General features: G+C 44.5%; 1 protein-coding gene across 1 annotated transcript; it reads left to right on the top strand.

Moving 5' to 3' along the window:
- Positions 1–1,712: 1,712 nt before the first annotated feature.
- On the top strand, positions 1,713–14,485 carry LOC114817926 (natural killer cells antigen CD94-like). The gene is made up of 7 exons (XM_029082594.2): positions 1,713–1,833; positions 3,061–3,152; positions 3,347–3,448; positions 4,097–4,168; positions 6,339–6,493; positions 9,136–9,239; positions 14,052–14,485. Exons 2-7 carry the CDS (start codon positions 3,062–3,064, stop codon positions 14,182–14,184), a joined length of 657 nt encoding a protein of 218 aa, XP_028938427.1. The 5' UTR covers positions 1,713–1,833; position 3,061; the 3' UTR covers positions 14,185–14,485.
- Positions 14,486–18,020: the final 3,535 nt, after the last annotated feature.

The raw sequence follows: 18,020 nt of genomic DNA, 5'->3' as shown, positions 1-18,020 counted from the left end.
CAGCATCCCCAGATTACTTTCAATCCCTGCAGGGAAGTCTGTTTAACTGAATGGCTCACCTAGTGCCAGGGCTGTACATACTCGGAGAGCCGCAATCCATCTAAGGTGGCGATAGGCTACCGTGAGCGAGAGCCACCTGCTCAATCCACGCTGACATTTCAGTGAAGGGAGGCACTGTGTTGACAGAAGAGCTTGGAAGCTGAGGTCAGCAGGGCCTGGTGAATTTGAACATGAGCAAGACATTGGAGGTGGGGGAGGTTAGTGCGTGGGGGAGTGAGTGAGAAGTTTGCTGGAGAGAAACAACGATCATTCTTACATTTGTTGAGCATTGACTCCGTACTGGGCTGAAAGATAATCAGATCTTAGGGATCATAGGGAGCTCATAGTCCAAGGGGAAGGGAGAACGAATATTTCATTTCCATTTTACAGCTAAAGAAGGTGAGTCGGAAAAAAGTTAAGTAACTTTTCCAAGGTCACACAGATTAGAAACCAAATCCTCTGATTCCCAGGCCCTGTACTCTTTCCACTCGGCCACACTGCTTTCCATCTAAGGATAGGAGGATTACAGAAGAGAGATGGAGGGACAGAGCTCTTAAGAGGGTTCTGCTTCACGTCTACTTCCCCCTTCTATAAGAAAATGCATTTGCTCAAAGTTAGACCACATTCCTGACACCTCTGTGCATTTTGGGCATTTAGTGTTCACCCCACCCTCAGCCCCACAGCACTTATGTACATATCTATAAATTATTTATTTATATTAATGTCTGTCTCCCGCTCAAGACTGTATGTTTGCTGTGGGCAGGCAACATGCCTACCAGCTCCGTTGCATTGTACTTTCCCAAGCACTTAATGAAGAGTTCTCCACACAGTAAACATTCAATAAATACCGTTGATTAACTGACTGATAGACAACAAATATAGACAATCTGTGTTCACAGCTTACCATGTTGAAATGGCATCGTTTCAGGTTGGGAACCGGTGTGATATGAAAGAAAAAGTGTTTTCTGAATCTCTAGTTTACCGTAACCATCTTTATCCCTATGTGTAGCTGCTGCTTTGGTCTTCAAGTATAATCCATGCTGATGACTTGACCACTCCAACAGAACAGAAGGAGTTTAACACTCATAGAGGTTGATCAGTCTCTAATAAATCATCCGTGAGCAATGGATGAAACATGTGATATGCAAAAATGCACACAGGTGCCAAAAAAGAATGACTGGTGTGTAAATACAGTGAGTTTCCTCTTCATTCATTCTTGAGGCATCATCACCAAATAGTAACTATCCACCTCAAAGGACTCGAGAATAGTGTCAATATTATAGGCCAAGTAAGACAGACATCCACAGAACACCAGAAATACTAAATTTTTGTGGCCCCGGCCCAGAGACAGACTTTTGTTTGTTCTTAATAAAAATTACCCTCATACATTAAGGGATTGGAATTTCATGATCCTGTGCTTTTTCTGAACACTTTTTTACAGAGCGTATCCTTTGTAAACACCTCCTATAAGAGAGTTACTATGAAGCCTGTAGGTCAAAGAGATGAAAGACCTTTGAGCCCTGAGTAAATAAAGTAGGGAGAGCAAACTTCAAACCAGTGGCCCTGTGAGGGCTTCCTGTGTGCTCCATCCGGAGCTCCGTGCAGTGAAGCAATGTTCAGTCCTCAGCTCATTTTGAACAGTTGCCACTGAACTGCCAGACACATAGTGTCTCTCACTGGGTTTCTCTCTGGGGGACATAGAGCTCTTTTGCTTCCTCAGCTTCTCTTTCATCCTCAAACTCCAGGACCTTCCTTTTCCCACCAGAGGCATTAGAAAATCCCTTCTCAGAGCAGGTATTTATCATTTTTACTTAAACTCTTTGGGGAAATGAGGGAGAATGCTTAAGTCTAAAGACTTGTTAGGTTTTGCTTCCTTGGGGCAGTTTGGGAAACCCCTAAGGAAAGAGGTTTACTTACTGTGCCTGAAAAGCACACATGAAATCTGGAGACATTGTGATAGAGAGGGAAGCGACATAGAAAGGTAACCTGGGAAGGCCCTTTTAGTACAGATTCTGCCCCAATTTATTACTAATTTTTGCATGTTGTCTCAAAAACATGTGGTTCCAAACAGATGAATTGTCTGTAATTTATCTTCCCTTAAAGTGTAAGACACCTGAGCTTGGATGGCATATTCTACACTTCGCTGTACCTTCTCCAGGGTCCATGGCTGTGCACACTGTAAATAAAATTTAAGATGTTGAGGATGGTGGTGACCTAAAAGAAATTTTCAAAGTAGTTTTACAATTCAATTAGGATTTCAGACAATGATCACAAATTTTTTTTTGCCAGTAAAATCAAAATATACGTGAAAGATGAAACTACCTAGTGGCTTCTTTAACCAGAGATGATTTTACTATCAGAATTACCTTGGGGCTCCTTCTTTCCATTTGGTCACTTTACCTCTTGTTAACTAATCTTTCCCATGTATGCTAACAGTCCTATAAACTATTTTATGTTGGAGAAATGGACTGGGAAGATTGTTCTAACTAATTCTCACTTTCCTGTCTGCCATGATGCTCTGAGGATGGCACAATTATCTCTTTTCCTTCAGGCTGCTAATAATAACTGTGATATTTGCTTACTGCTTAATCTGTGCCAAGAACTGCACTAAGCATGGGGGGAGATACAATATAGTCAGATGAGATACATTTTCTGTTTATCATGGGACTCACAATCTAAGGATAGACAGAAAGGACAGGCATATCAGGCTCATTTTACAGTTGAGGAACCTGAGACGCTGAGAAGTGAAGTGACTTTCTCTAGGTCACGTAGCAGACAAATAGCAGAGATGGCGATTAGAACCCAGGTCTTCTGACTCCCAGACCCATGCTTTCACACTAGGCCACCCTATTTCTCTGGGTACAAGTTGTGCTGAAGAACGATATGAAGAGTTAAATTGTAGTGGCTATTTTACTTAATCAAGAACTTTTCATTATCACACCTTGCCTTTCTGTCTCCAACATATATACACCCAAGAGAATGCTTTGAATTATGAACTCTCCATGTACCTGTCCTCTACAGGATGAATAAGCTGAATGTAGCCTTTACGGAAAAGAAAATGTCCCACTCAACTCAGAAGCAGAAGAGGGGACGTATGCATGGGACGAGAGAAGGTATAGCATATTGCACACTTCTGTTTCTGCGGTGACTGTGAGTCCTGAGCCAAACTTCTCCTAAATTTCTAGCTGTATATCCTAATTATTCTTGTCCCTAAGGGCTGGTGTTTGCCAATTCTGGCCCAGTGAGGAGGAAGGGTTACTTGTCTTCCTCTCCCTCTGTTTACTGTGCCCCTTTCCCTCTTTGCCAGATTCCTTATCTGCTCCCTGGAAGCTGCTGGCTGGGATTTTGGGGGTCCTGAGTCTGGTGTTAATGGCAGCCGTGCTAACACTGGGGATTCTTATGGTAAAAAGTAAGTAACATCTGGAAGAACCAAAATAGCAATCTGTCTTAGGGATTTTTTCCTTATGATGACGATGATGGTATTTGTTAAGTGCTTACTATGTGTCAAGCACTGTTCTAAGTGCTGGGGTAGATAAAAGCTAATCAGGTTGGACACAGTCTCTATCCCAATAGGACTCACAGTCTTAATCCCCATTTTACAGATGAAGTAACTAAGACACAGAGAAGTAAAGTAACTTGCCCAAGTCGACACAGCAGACAAGAGGTGGAGAAGGGTTTAGAACCCAGGTCCTTCTGATTCCTAATAATAATAATAATAATAATAATGGTATTTGTTAAGCGCTTACTATGTGCCACTGTTCTAAACTCTGGGGTAGATACGAGGTTATCAGGTTGTCTTACGTGGGGCTCACAGTCTTAATCTCCATTTTACAGATGAGGTAACTGAGGCACAGAGAAGTTAAGTGACTTGCCCAAAGTCAGAGAGCTGATAAGTGGTGGAGTCAGGATTAGAACCTATGACCCCTGACTCCCAAGCCAATGCTCTATCCACTAGACCACACTGCTTCCTATCAAATCATGGATCAATGGTGTGGATTTTTTTGGTGGGGGACTGATCCCATTTTCATCATTGGAATAATAATAATTAATATTCCAGGTGATGTCTTAGAATCTTCAAAACAAGTACCTGAGAACTCTTCTTCACTTCCCAGCACCATATCCCAGAGCGGTAGGTGAAAATAACATTATGATTCTCATTTTCATCCTGTAGGAGAGCAGGGAAAAAACAGAAATCTCAAGGTCCCTGAAATACAACATGTATTAGGGAGGCAGCATGGCTCAGTGGAAAGAGCCCGGCCTTGGGAGTCAGAGGTCATGGGTTTGAATGCTGGCTCTGCCACTTGTCAGCTGTGTGACTGTGGGCAAGTCACTTAACTTCTCGGTGCCTCAGCTACCTCATCTGTAAAATGGGGATTAAGACTGTGAGCCTCACGTGGGACAACCTGATTACCCCGTATCTACCCCGACACTTAGAACAGTGCTCTGCACATAGAAAGCGCTTAACAAATACCAACATTATTATTATCCTCTTCATACTTACCCACATAGTTCTATTCTCTGCATTTAATGAGGTAAATCAAGGTGGAAAAAAAAAGCACATTTCCTTGGGAAGAATCACTTACATTAACATTCTGGTACAAAAGCTTCCACTGTGTACAAGATCAAACTTATTTTATGTCTCCTGTGGTGGTAGGAGAGTGAAGGAAAGGAGATTCAGTTCCATGTGCATGTTCACACACATGAACATGTATGTGAAAATAATGTACAAGGAAGTGATGGTCATGCATCTATCTTTTCAGTCACACATGTATGCATATGGAGGATGTTACCATCTGCAGCAGCTCTATATGTCTAGAAGATCTGATGAAAAGGGGTACCCGGGGCTGCATATTGAGGATGTTTCCAAATATAGGAGCAGATTGGGAATGGAAGTGTAATTCGGGATTTTTCTGTGATATATGTTCCTTGAATATTTATGTCTATTGTATTCTATCATACCGTAGACTGAAACTTAAATTGCTAGCTTTCATTCCAGAACTGATCCAAACATGTCAGCTGAGACTTATAGAGAGTTAAAACTTAACTGGAGATCTCTCCCCACTGTCCACCTCCCATCTTCCCTTCCCTTTGGCTATTCCTAGGGAATTTCATTACTCTTTGTACTCAAACATTACCTCCTCCACTGTACCCAACTATCCAGGAACATTTTTTTTTGGTAAACCAGGGGCTCGAGGAGGTCCCCACTTAGCCCAACCAGTGGCAGGCATCCCAGCTGAAAACTTGATGGCCAAATGCCTGAGTCCTGACCCCACCTCCTGGCCCCAAAGGGTGGGGAGCGCATTCAGGTTATTCAGACATGTTCCCTCTCTCCACTCTCTGTCAGTTTGATTCCAAATTCCTCCCTGAAACATCTCTGTCCCTGTGGGTAGACTTTTTGTTTTTATGGTATTTTTAAACACTTACTATATGCCAGGTGCTGTACTAAGTGATGGGGTGGATTCAAACTAATTAGGTTGGAGAGAGTCCCTGTCTCACAGAGGGCTCACAGTCTCATTCCCCATTTTATAGATGAGGTAACTGAGTTACATAGAGGTGAAGTGATTTTCCCAAGGTCACACAGCAGGTATGTGACAGAGGTAGGATTAGAACCCTGGTCCTTCTGACTCCCAGGTCCATGATCTGTCCCACTTGGGCATATTGCTTCTTTCTACTTCTGTCATCTTTGTCACCAAGAAAGCCAGGTGTTAGTTCTCAATATTCTCTAATTTTGAAATAAAACAGCCCAATATCAGGGCAGGAGGGAAAATCCCACCCCAACTGGGTTGCCTCCCTCTTAAGTCCTTACAGAAGCAGGAATTTCAACCTGCAAGCCACAGTTTGGGAAGAAGGTTGACAGAGGATGGGAGAGAGGAGATAGGATTGGGGAGAGAATAGACTTTTTTATTGATTGGTGAAATGTAAGGCTGCATCATCAATTTAGTACATGACGTATCTCTGGATTTTCTTTCTTGTGGTTGTTTGGAGTGAGTGGTTGTCCTTTATACAGTTATTAGACCCTTCGGGAAGTGAAGCAGGTCAAGGAGTCAGGATATCTGGGTTCCGGTCCCAATTCTGCCACTAGCCTTTGAGGTGTCTTTGGACACACTGGATAATCAATCATGGCCCTCAGCTTCCAAATCCATTAGCCTGGGGCCCTAAAGCCTGCCTCTCCCTTCTTATGGGGATGATGTGAGAAATCAATGTAATAACTGAAAGGAAAGTGCTGGGGAAATATGAAAATGCTATAAAAATGCAAGCTAGTATCATCCAGTTAATTGTGTTCTATTTTCCATTTCTAGGTTGTTACTATGGCTCTTGCCCAGAGAAGTGGATCTGGAGTAGAGGAAACTGTTATTACATCTCTAATGACATTATGGATTGGCAAGGCAGTAGAACTGACTGCATGAAAAGGAATTCCACTCTCTTGAAGATAGAAAGCAGGGAAGAGTTGAATGTGTGTTCATTTACATTAGGATGCAAACCTTTACTTCAAGAATCATTGGGGTCTGATGGATCTCTCCATTTTCAATTGCTTTGAATCTGCTCCCGAATGGCTGAATTAAAATAGGCCTGCAGCACACATAAACCATCCCACCATCCAGTGTCTCAGTTACAGTGGAAAACTAGGGGTAGAAAAGGAATATTCTGACAATGGCCGCCTCTTTGTGTACATCAACTCATGCCATTTGGAGGAGAGGATTTTCCTGAGGAAATTCAGACTCAGACTTAAATGTGGAAGGAAACTCCTGAGGAAGTTCACATGCAGTCACACTCAAGGGTCCCATTTTAGAGAAGGAGCATGGCTCAGTGGAAAGAGCCTGGGTTTGGGAGCTAGAGATCATGGGTTCTAATCTCGGCTCTGTCAGTTGTGTGACTTTTGGCAAGTCACTTAACTTCTCTGTGCCACAGTTACCTCATCTGTAAAATGGGGATTAAGACTGTGTACCCCACGTGGGGCAACCTGCTTACCTTGTATCTACCTCAACGTTTAGAACAGTACCTGGCACATAGCAAGTGCTTAACAAATACAATTATTATTATTATTGTGACATGAGTAACTCGTCCCACCACTTCAACAATGGGTCTCTGACATAATAATGTTGGCATTTGTTAAGCACGTACTATGTGCCAAGTGTTATTCTAAGTGCTGGGGTAAATACAAGTTAATCAGTTTGTCCCACGTCAGGCTCACAGTCTTCATCCCCATTTTACAGATGAGGTAACTGAGGCACAGAGAAGTTAAGTGACTTGCCCAAGGTCACACAGCTGACAAGTGGCAGAGTTGGGATTAGAACCCATGACTTTTGACTCCCAAGCCCGAGCTCTTTCCACTAAGCTACGCTGCTCCCAATCCTATCCCCATATCACCTTGCCCTTCATTAGTTCTACGGAAACACTGAAAAGAATAAAGAGGCAATCTGGCTAACAACTTCATTCAAAATAGCTTTCCAAAACTAAAACTATCAAAGAGATAAGGTGACTAGAAGGTTCATATTCATTTTCCAGTACTCAAATACTGGGTTTCTGTGCATCACCTGGAAATTGGTTTTAATACATGGAATGTGATGAGAGGTAAATAATGCTTGCATCATTGACAAATTTTCCCTAGAGACTTCTTTATCCTTTTTCCTCCTCCTACTCCCTCTGTTTGCAAATAATTCTCATTTTTCTGTCCCATCATTATATTGTAAGCTCCTTAAGGGCAAGGGACATGCATTTTGCTTCTATTGTCCTCTTCAAGCACTTATTATAGAGCCAGTCCTCAATATATAGGATTGAATAATTGATGATAGGAAGATCGATCTTAGGAGGAAAGATCGTTGAAGAAGCAGCATGGACCTGTGGAAAAATCAAGGGCCTAGAAGTCAGGGGACCCGAGTTCTAATCCTGCTTCCACCACTTGCCGGCTGGGAGACCTTTAGCAAGTCCCTTAACTTTTATATGTGCCAGTTTCCTCATTTGTAAATTGAAGATTAAATACCTGTTCTCTTTCTCCTTAGACTGTGTGGTACAGCTACTGTGTCCAACCTATAGTGTATCTTCCCCAGTACTCAGTCCAAGACTTGGCATGTAGTAAATACTCAACAAATACCATAAAAAAGAAAAGATCCATGTAAGATCTGTGGGGTAGGGGATCCTGATGTGGCCTAAGGGTGCCCAGGGAGTCAGCCTAACCCCCATCCCTTTCATAATAATTATGAAAATAATTGTGGTATTTGTTAGGTGCTTACTATGTCCCAAGCACTGTACTAATCTCTGGGTTAGACACAGTGCAAGTAGAACAGACCCAGTTGCTATTCTCCATGGGGTAAACAGTCTAAGGGGGTGGGAGCATGGGGATGGGGGAAGGGAAGATGCTATTTAATACTCTTTTTACAGATGAAAGAACTGAGGCACAGAGAAGTGACTTGCCCAAGGTCACACAGCAAGCGAGTGGCAGAGCCGGTATTGGAACCCAGGTGTTCTGACTCTCACGCCTGTGCCCATTCCACTTTCACTCTGAAGAACAAAGCTTGGGCTGTTGTGAGGGAAATTGCTCCTCCCAAACCCATCCTTCCCAAAAATCTAGTTGAAGTCAAGTCCCATGTCCACTCTCTATCTAAACCTGGAAGCAAGATGACCAATTCCTTTGGATAGGGTAGAAGGGGAGAAGACTTAATTAAAAGCACCACTGATTAGGTTGAAAATGGAATCTGCATTAATCTCACTGTAGGCCCATAGATTTTGCCAACCTTGGCCTGCTTTATCTCCAACCTGTCTGTATCCCATAAGGCATTCTTCACTGTTCACCTTTACCATGGCCTACTACGTACTTTGAAAATGCTCCCTTTTCCTTACATTATCACTGAAGCAACTGACGTGAAATTCAGCTTTTAGATAGATGGATGACTATGGCAGTGTGTTCTCTGGTATGGATTGAAAGCTCCTGGAGGGCAGTCAATCTCCAATAAGTGCCCAGGGTCAAAAGTAGGTGACATTTTGTTAAAGCCATTTGATACTTTTTGATGCTTTTTGGTACACCTCTAAAATACCGTGCAACCATGAAAGAGAAGAATAGAAAATATGACTCGATGCTTTGTTTGTGGTTCCAACCAGAATTTTTTGAATCTTCTGAGCGCCATGTATTGGACTGGACTTTCTCATAATGTCACAGCGAGCTCCTGGATGTGGGATGATGGTGCCGCTCTCTCCCAGGAACTGTAAGTTTCTCAACTCTGATGCCCCTTATCTCCCCCTAGATGGTAAAACCCTTAACAACATTACACCGACATCCCCCCAGGCTTGAACCTCCAATCTGGTCACAAGAAAGAGAGAGATGTGTGGTCTGGTGGAAAGAGCAGGGACTTGGGGGACAGGTGATCTGGGTTCCAATCCCAGTTCCACCATTTTCCTGCTTTGCCACTTAACTTCTGGGTGGCTCATTTTCCTAACCTAATAATGATGGTATTTCTAAAGTGTTTACTATGTGCAAAGCACTGTTCTAAGCACTGGGGGGATACAAAGTGATCAGGTTGTCCCACGTGGGGCTCATAGTCTTACTCCCCATTTTACAGATGAGGTAACTGAGGCACAGAGAAGTCACATAGGTGACGAGTGGCGGAACTGGGATTGGAACCCATGACCTCAGCCTCCCAATCCCGTGCTCTTTTCACTGAGCCACGCTGCTTCTCATCTGTAAAATGGGGATTCAATCCCTTTCCTTCCAATCCTCTGAGATTGCGAGCCCCATATTAACTGCGTCTTGTACCTGCCCCAGTGTTTAGGCCTTGGCATATAGTAGGTGCTTAACAAATGCCATTACTTTATATATCCATCCCATTCTGATGTCTTCCATGACTTTCTGTCTTTCCCTGGAATAAGAACTAGAAAGACAGCCCCCCGTCCTTTCAATCTCATAGCCTAGAGACAAGGTGAGAGAGAATGTTTGAGAGAAAGGCAAGAGGTACTTTCCTATCCCCTCCCTTTCACTGACTCGGTAACAATAGCTGTAATAGCATTTACTAAGCACCGATTTGCAAAGCACTTTCCGAAATGCTGGGAAATAATGCACAGGTGGGAATTAGACATGGTGGAGGGCTCACGATATAGGACTTGGTGATCATCATCCAACTTTCCAACTGGATTTCCACTCTTCAGTTCCAAAGTTCTGCCCGTCTAGATGGACAAACTGCACAGATCATATGACTTACCACCCAACCATCTGAACAATATGATGCCTGATCATTGTCTTGGTGGACTACTATTGTTTAGATCCAACCAAAATCTTCCATACCCCTCCCCTTATCTAGCTATCACTTGCTTTCTTAACTGAGTAATAAAATCGTTTTAAAAGTTTTCCATGGTTCAGGGAGCACAACCACTCTTCTACCTAAATATTACCAGACATTCTCCCCATTTCTTCAGACCCAACAAGTAGTTGCACCTTTTAGATGCCAGAACACAGAGCTACACATCCATAGAAGCTGATAGCTACAAAGTAAGATGAAAACTTTCATATTTTGGCCTCGTCTATAATCTGGTTTTAATAATTCGATTTTTCTATTTATTTGAAAAAATAGAGAAGCAGCATAGCTTAGTGGAAAGAGCCCGGGGTCGGGAGTCAGAAGACCTGGCTTCTAATCCTGGCTCCGCTACTTGTTTGCTGTGTGACCTCGGAGAAGTCACTTAACTTCTCAGTGTCTCAGTTAATCTCATCTTTAAAATGGGGATTAAAAGTGTGAGCCCCACTTGGGACAACCCAATTACCCTGTATCTACCCCAGCACTTAGAACAGTGCTTGGCACACAGTAAGTGCTTAACAAATAGCGGAGGCCTCTCCTTCTCCCACTCCCCCAGACTCACCGGTAAGGGAGGAGGCGTCGGCTTCCTCCTCTCGCCCCGATGCCGCTTCCGCACTATCCCTCCTCCCCCCTCCCTCTCCTTCCCCTCCTTCGAAGCCCATATCATTCGCCTCTACCACCCACTCCAGTTACTTGTCGCCGTCATCTACCGCCCTCCCGGTCCCACCTCCGACTTCTTCAACCACCTTGACCCCTTTCTCACCTTCCTCCTCTCCTTCTCTCTGCCCACTCTGATCCTTGGAGACTTCAACATCCATACGGATGTATCCGACGACTCCTCTACCGCCCGCCTGCTATCCCTCCTCGACTCTGCCGACCTCCTCCTCCACCATACCGCGCCCACTCACCGACTCGGTCACACCCTCGATCTCGTCATCTCCTACCGCTGCACTATCTCCTCACTCACCAACTCTGAAATCCCTCTCTCTGACCATAACCTTCTCACCTGCCTCATCTCTCACACTCCCTCCCCCTGCAAATCTTCGCTACGGCCCCACAGAGACCTCCGCTCTCTCGATCCCATCCGTCTTTCCAATAGCATCTCTCCTCACCTTGCCACCCTGTCCTCTCTTCCCACTCTCGACGATCAGGTCTCCGCTCTCAACTCCACCCTCTCTACTCATCTCGACTCTCTCGCCCCCCTTTCCCTCCGCCGCTCTCGCTCCACTAACCCACAGCCCTGGATCACCTCCTCCGTCCGCCTCCTACGCTCCTATGCTCGAGCTGCTGAGCGCTGCTGGCGAAGGTCCAAGCACCAAGCCGACCTCACACACTTCAAATTTATTCTTTCCTGCCTTAACTCTGCCCTCTCCTCCGCCAGGCAAAGCTTCTTCTCCTCCCTCATCGACACCCATGCCCGTCACCCCCGCCGATTGTTCCGGACCTTTAACTCTCTCCTTAGGCCCCCTGTTCCTCCCCCTCCCCCATCTCTCACCCCTAATGATCTGGCCACCTATTTCCTCACGAAAATCAACACGATCAGGTCTGAGCTCCCCAAAGTCACCCCTCCGCCTCTCCCCTCCCCCCCAACAACCCCCCTCCCCTACTTTCCCATCCTTCCCTGCAGTATCCTCAGAGGAGATCTCCTCCCTCCTCGCAAGTGCCACCCCCTCCACCTGCGCCTCGGACCCCATTCCCTCTCACCTTCTTAAAACCATCGCCCCTGCCCTCCTCCCTTCCTTAACTTCTATTTTTAACCACTCAATCTCCAAGGGCTCCTTCCCCTCTGCCTTCAAACATGCCCACGTCTCCCCCATCCTAAAAAAAACCCGCTCTTGACCCCACTTCCCCCTCCAGTTATCGTCCTATCTCCCTACTACCCTTCCTTTCCAAAATCTTAGAACGAGTCGTCTACAATGGATGCCTAGAATTCCTTAACTCCCATTCTCTCCTAGACCCCCTCCAATCTGGCTTCCGTCCCCTCCACTCTACCGAGACTGCTCTCTCTAAGGTCACCCATGACCTCCTTCTTGCCAAATCCAATGGCTCCTACTCCATTCTGATCCTCCTTGACCTCTCTGCTGCCTTTGACACTGTCGACCATCCCCTCCTCCTCCATACCTTATCTCACCTTGGCTTCATGGACTCTGTCCTCTCCTGGTTCTCCTCTTACCTCTCTGGCCGATCATTCTCGGTCTCCTACGCTGGAGCCTCCTCCCCCTCCCATCCTTTAACTGTTGGAGTTCCTCAAGGGTCAGTTCTTGGCCCTCTTCTGTTCTCCATTTACACTCACTCCCTCGGTGAACTCATCCGCTCTCACGGCTTTGACTACCATCTCTACGCAGATGACACGCAGATCTACATCTCCGCCCCTGTCCTCTCCCCCTCCCTTCAGGCTCGCATCTCCTCCTGCCTCCGGGACGTCTCCACCTGGATGTCGGCCCGCCACCTAAAACTCAACATGAGCAAGACTGAGCTCCTCATCTTCCCTCCCAAGCCCGGTCCGCTCCCAGACTTCTCCATCACCGTGGATGGCACGACCATCCTTCCCGTCCCGCAGGCCCGCAATCTCGGTGTCATCCTTGACTCGTCCCTCTCGTTCACCCCACACATCCTATCCGTTACCAAGACCTGCCGGTTTCACCTCTACAATATCGCCAAGATCCGCTCTTTCCTCTCCACCCAAACGGCTACCTTACTATTACGGGCTCTCGTTATATCCCGGCTAGACTACTGTGTCAGCCTTCTCTCTGACCTCCCTTCCTCCTCTCTCGCCCCGCTCCGGTCTATTCTTCACTCCGCTGCCCGGCTCATCTTCCTGCAGAAACGATCTGGGCATGTCACTCCCCTTCTTAAACAACTCCAGTGGTTGCCTATCGACCTCCGCTCCAAACAAAAACTCCTCACTCTAGGCTTCAAGGCTCTCCATCACCTTGCCCCTTCCTACCTCTCCTCCCTTCTCTCTTTCTACCACCCACCCCGCACGCTCCGCTCCTCTGCCGCCCACCTCCTCACCGTCCCTCGGTCTCACCTATCCCGCCGTCGACCCCTGGGTCACGTCCTCCCGCGGTCCTGGAACACCCTCCCTCCTCACCTCCGCCAAACTGATTCTCTTTCCCTCTTCAAAACCTTACTTAAAAATCACCTCCTCCAAGAGGCCTTCCCAGACTGAGCTCCTCTTCCCCCTCTACTCCCTCTGCCATCCCCCCTTTACCTCTCCGCAGCTAAAGCCTCATTTTCCCCTTTTCCCTCTGCTCCTCCACCTCTCCCTTCCCATCCCCACAGCACTGTACTCGTCCGCTCAACTGTATATATTTTCGTTACCCTATTTATTTTGTTAATGAATTGTACATCGCCTTGATTCTATTTAGTTGCCATTGTTTTTACGAGATGTTCTTCCCCTTGACGCTGTTTAGTGCCATTGTTCTTGTCTGTCCGTCTCCCCCGATTAGACTGTAAGCCCGTCAAACGGCAGGGACTGTCTCTATCTGTTGCCGACTTGTTCATCCCAAGCGCTTAGTACAGTGCTCTGCACATAGTAAGCGCTCAATAAATACTATTGAATGAATGAAATACGATAATTATTATTATCATTATATGCAATACAACAAGGCTCAAAAGATTTGACTGAGAAGTTTCATAATGAAGGAAGTGTATAAATATTGGAAAACGTCACCATACCATTTCTTTGCTCTGAACCTGAGACTATAAGTATGTCTTTCTTTTTCACAGGTTGTCAGTGGTAAAAGATTTCCCTAGTGGAAAGTGTGTATATTATGGACTTCAGGATTCATTTGTTCACGATGACTGTAATTATTCAACATTTTATATCTGTAAACAAATGGCTATGCAGTTTCTTTTTTAAAAACGCAAGTGCTCAATTTCTAAAAATTATGTTCTTAAACATCCTCACTTAATAGATCACTTATAATGTTAAAAATTTTCAGGTTTCTGGTGCAATAGACCTTATTCTAGAATCACATAGGCCTCTTGGATGCAGATCAGTGGATTATTGTGGTATTCAGATAGGGGAATATCAGTTTACCCACAGTTTTGAAGATGAAGTTTCCTATCAAGGAGTGATAACTGAACTGTTCTTCACTAACAATTTATGTAAATCTACTTTTATCTAAATATCAGAAAAATAAAGGGAAAAACACAATTCATTCATTGGACTCCTTTTAATGTAATAAAAATGGAGCATGCTCAATTAAAGACAACTGTGAGAAGCACCGTAGCCGAGCAGAAAGAGCATGAACCTGAGAGCAGAGACTGGTATGTTAATGCTAGTTCTGCCATTTTCCTGCTGTGTGACCTTGGACAAGTCATTTAACTACTGTGCGTCTCAGTATCCTCATCTGTAAAATGGGGATTCACTATCTCTTCTCCTTCCCACTTAGGTTGTGAGCCCCACGTTGGGCAGGGATGGTGTCCAACCTGATAATCTTGAGTCTGTCCCACTCTTAAAACTTTAGTGCTCGGTACGGAGTAAGTACTTAACAAATGCCATCATTATTATTTGGCCAGTTGGAACATATTGTTGACCACGGTCACAAATAATGAGGCAAACGTGTCCATTTGCAGGGGGACAGCGAGGAACTGTCAGATACTACAGGGTCGAGGGAGTTCCTGGGCAAAGGTGGGTTGCGGGAAAGGGAATGGCACCAAGATAGATGAGACTGAGGCACAGTGAGAGATTAGAAAGCTAAAATGAGCACGGTGGGCTGTAGTGGGAATTTAATGAGAAAAGATTGGAGGGGGCAAAGTGAGAGAGCCAATGGTAAGGAGTTTCAGGGTGAGATGGATGGGCGACCACTGTAGGTTCTTGAGGAGTAAGGAAAGATGAACTGAACTATTTTTAGAAAACTGATCTGCGCAATCCCTTTTGCCTAAATCAACTTTCAGATTGTAAGCTTCACGAGGGGCAGGGACCATGTTTAATTCCCACTTGTATATTCTCTCCCAGCATTTAGTACAGCGTTCTGCACAGAAAAAACTTAATAAATACTATTATCAGTAGTTCTAGTGGCTCTTTTATCGTTTAGAGGATGGAGTTTCCTGCTGCTCAAGACAGATCTCACAGGGCTCTAAACTTCCTTAAAAGGAAGGTACAGACTACCTTTTCATCCCTGTGGTTGACTTTGAGATCTGAGTCCAGATGAATGCAAGTTTTCTAACCCACAAATTTAACAGTAGTTATCATCAGGAGGAGTTGATTTTCCTCTACATGCTGAAATTTTCCATCGAGAATCAAATCCAGGCTTCACTCAGTGTGCAAATTCCTAGAATGTTCCTTACCCTTTATCCTGGTAATCTAAAAATCCTCCCCATCCCTGAAGATGTCACTGCTGTTCAAAGGTTGTTTGTTCTGTACTCCTGCCCTGAGGAAGACTGACAACTCACTGGAGATAGGGATCATTTTCCTTGAGCCCCGACAGGTTCGTATTTGTTAAGCACTTACTATGTGCTGAGTAGTGGATCCATCCTTGGGTTAGGTCCACTGTAAGGGATGCTGGCCCCAAAAGGAAAGCAGAACTGCGGGATGAACAGACTTCCGATACCCTTCAAACTAGTCCTAAAACACAATCGACAAACGATCAATAATATTTACTTATTTATTTAATCATTCTCTCATTTATTTATTCATTTTATGGCATTTGTAAATTCCTTACTACATACCGGGCAATGTTCTGAGCAATGAGGTATATACAAGGTAATCATGTTGGACGCAGTCCCTGTCCTGTCTGGGGCTCACAGTCTTAATCCCCATTTTACAGATGAGGGAACTGAGGTACAGAGTTAAGTGACTTGCCTAAGGTCACTTAGCAGACAAGAGGCCAATCTGGGATTAGAACCCAGGTCCTTTTGACTCCTGGGCCTATGCTCCATCCAGTAGGCCATGTCGTGGCTCAGTGGAAAGAGCCCGGGCTTGGGAGGCAGAGGTCATGGGTTCAAATCCCGCTCTGCCACTTGTGAGCTGTGTGATTGTGGGCAAGTCACTTAACTTGTTGGTGCCTCAGTTGCCTCATCTGTAAAATGGGGATTAACTGTGAGGCTCACGTAGGACAACCTGATTACCCTGTATCTACTCCAGTGCTTAGAACAGTGGTCTGCACATAGTAAGCCCTTAACAAATACCAACATTATTATCATTATTATTCTCATTCTATAGGTCTATCACCTTGAAAATGATGAGAGAGGGAGAATGAGGAAAAAGAGGATGAAAGTGTAGAAACAGTTGACTCGTGAATGATGAATTTGGGTGACAGGGGGTGGAGAGTGAGAATGGCAACATCCTCAGAATTACCTGTCAACTGTACCTCTCCCTGGGCCAATCAGAAGGTAGGAATTATTAAGCTTCTTCAAGCTCTAGCCTTAAATTTTGAAGAGGGGAGTAAATCATTTGTGGGGGAAATGAATTAGTAAAGGAAAGAAAAATGAGGAACAATCAACCAATCAATCAAACATATTTATCGAGTGCTTATTGTGTGCAGAACACTGTACTAAGCACATGAGAGTTGGAGATTTTAGTAGAAGAAGGGTTACATTACTACAACAAATAATAATAATAATTGTGCTAATTGTTAAGCAATCATTACATGTTAAGAACTATACTAAGCACTAGGGTTACTATACTATAAGCAGATCAGACATAGTTCCTGTTCCACAAAGATTTATTTATTTTTTTTAGCCTTGACTTTGAATTCACATTTGTGTACATGAACTATGTACCTTAACAAGGTTCTGACCCATTTGTCTCTTCACTTGAATTCTTCAAATCTGGAAAACTTACAAATTGAATAATTAATAAAAAAATGTAAAAAAATTTTCCAAACAGTATTACCACCCAAAACTATTTTCCAAACTTGACTTTTTCTACTGGCTGTAGAGGCCGAAGTTTATAGCATCATTTATTTTCACCATTAGTCCCAATAATGTCACATCCTATCTGAATTCCCTTCACGTGCCTGGAAGAGTGCGTGTGGGAGGCTTTGAAGATTCTGCAAGCAGAACAGTACCTGCCCCGATTAGCTTAAAATGGAAAACGTTGCCAAAAGGCAGGGCAAACAGATGAGTGGCTAGAAACTATATGCTCTTAAATACAGACTCAATCAGAGTTATTCACTGAGCATTGACTCTCTGTAGAGCTCTGTAATAAGTCCTTGAGAGAGTACAACAGAGTTGGTAGACACGTTTCCTACCCACAGTGAGCATAGAGTTTATAGATATGAGCACAAAGAAGTATGAGCACATATAAAAAAACCCCAAACATTTTACCTAATCTGCCATAATCCATGACCTTTCAAACATTTCTTCTATCGTTGCTACGGTAAGCACTGTGGCAGATACTTGCTCAAGGTCTCATAGCAGACAAAATGGTGGAGCTAGGATGAGAACCCAGGTCCTTTAACTTCCAGGCCCATGCTTTTTCCACTAGATCACCCTGCTCTAATGTCCTTCTATTATTTCTCGATGCTTCCTTCAGTGCTTTGCACACAGTAAGGGCATAATTTAAAACATCACTTTTACTTTGTAGGAGATGATTGCTAAAATTCAATGGAAGAGAAGAGATATGGAGGGGGAAGGAAAACAGGAAAGAGGGAGTTGGGGCTGGAGACACACACTCTCCAATTCCACCAGTACTATTTTAAGCTTCTGGGAGACTGATTTTTTTCATAATCTATGTAAGGAGAATCTATG

The sequence above is a fragment of the Ornithorhynchus anatinus genome, chromosome 17 (genome assembly GCF_004115215.2).
Source record: "Ornithorhynchus anatinus isolate Pmale09 chromosome 17, mOrnAna1.pri.v4, whole genome shotgun sequence".
In the NCBI taxonomy this organism is placed as follows: Eukaryota; Metazoa; Chordata; class Mammalia; order Monotremata; family Ornithorhynchidae; genus Ornithorhynchus; species Ornithorhynchus anatinus.
Note: the sequence above shows the minus strand (reverse complement) of the source record. Positions and strands in the feature narration are given on the sequence as shown.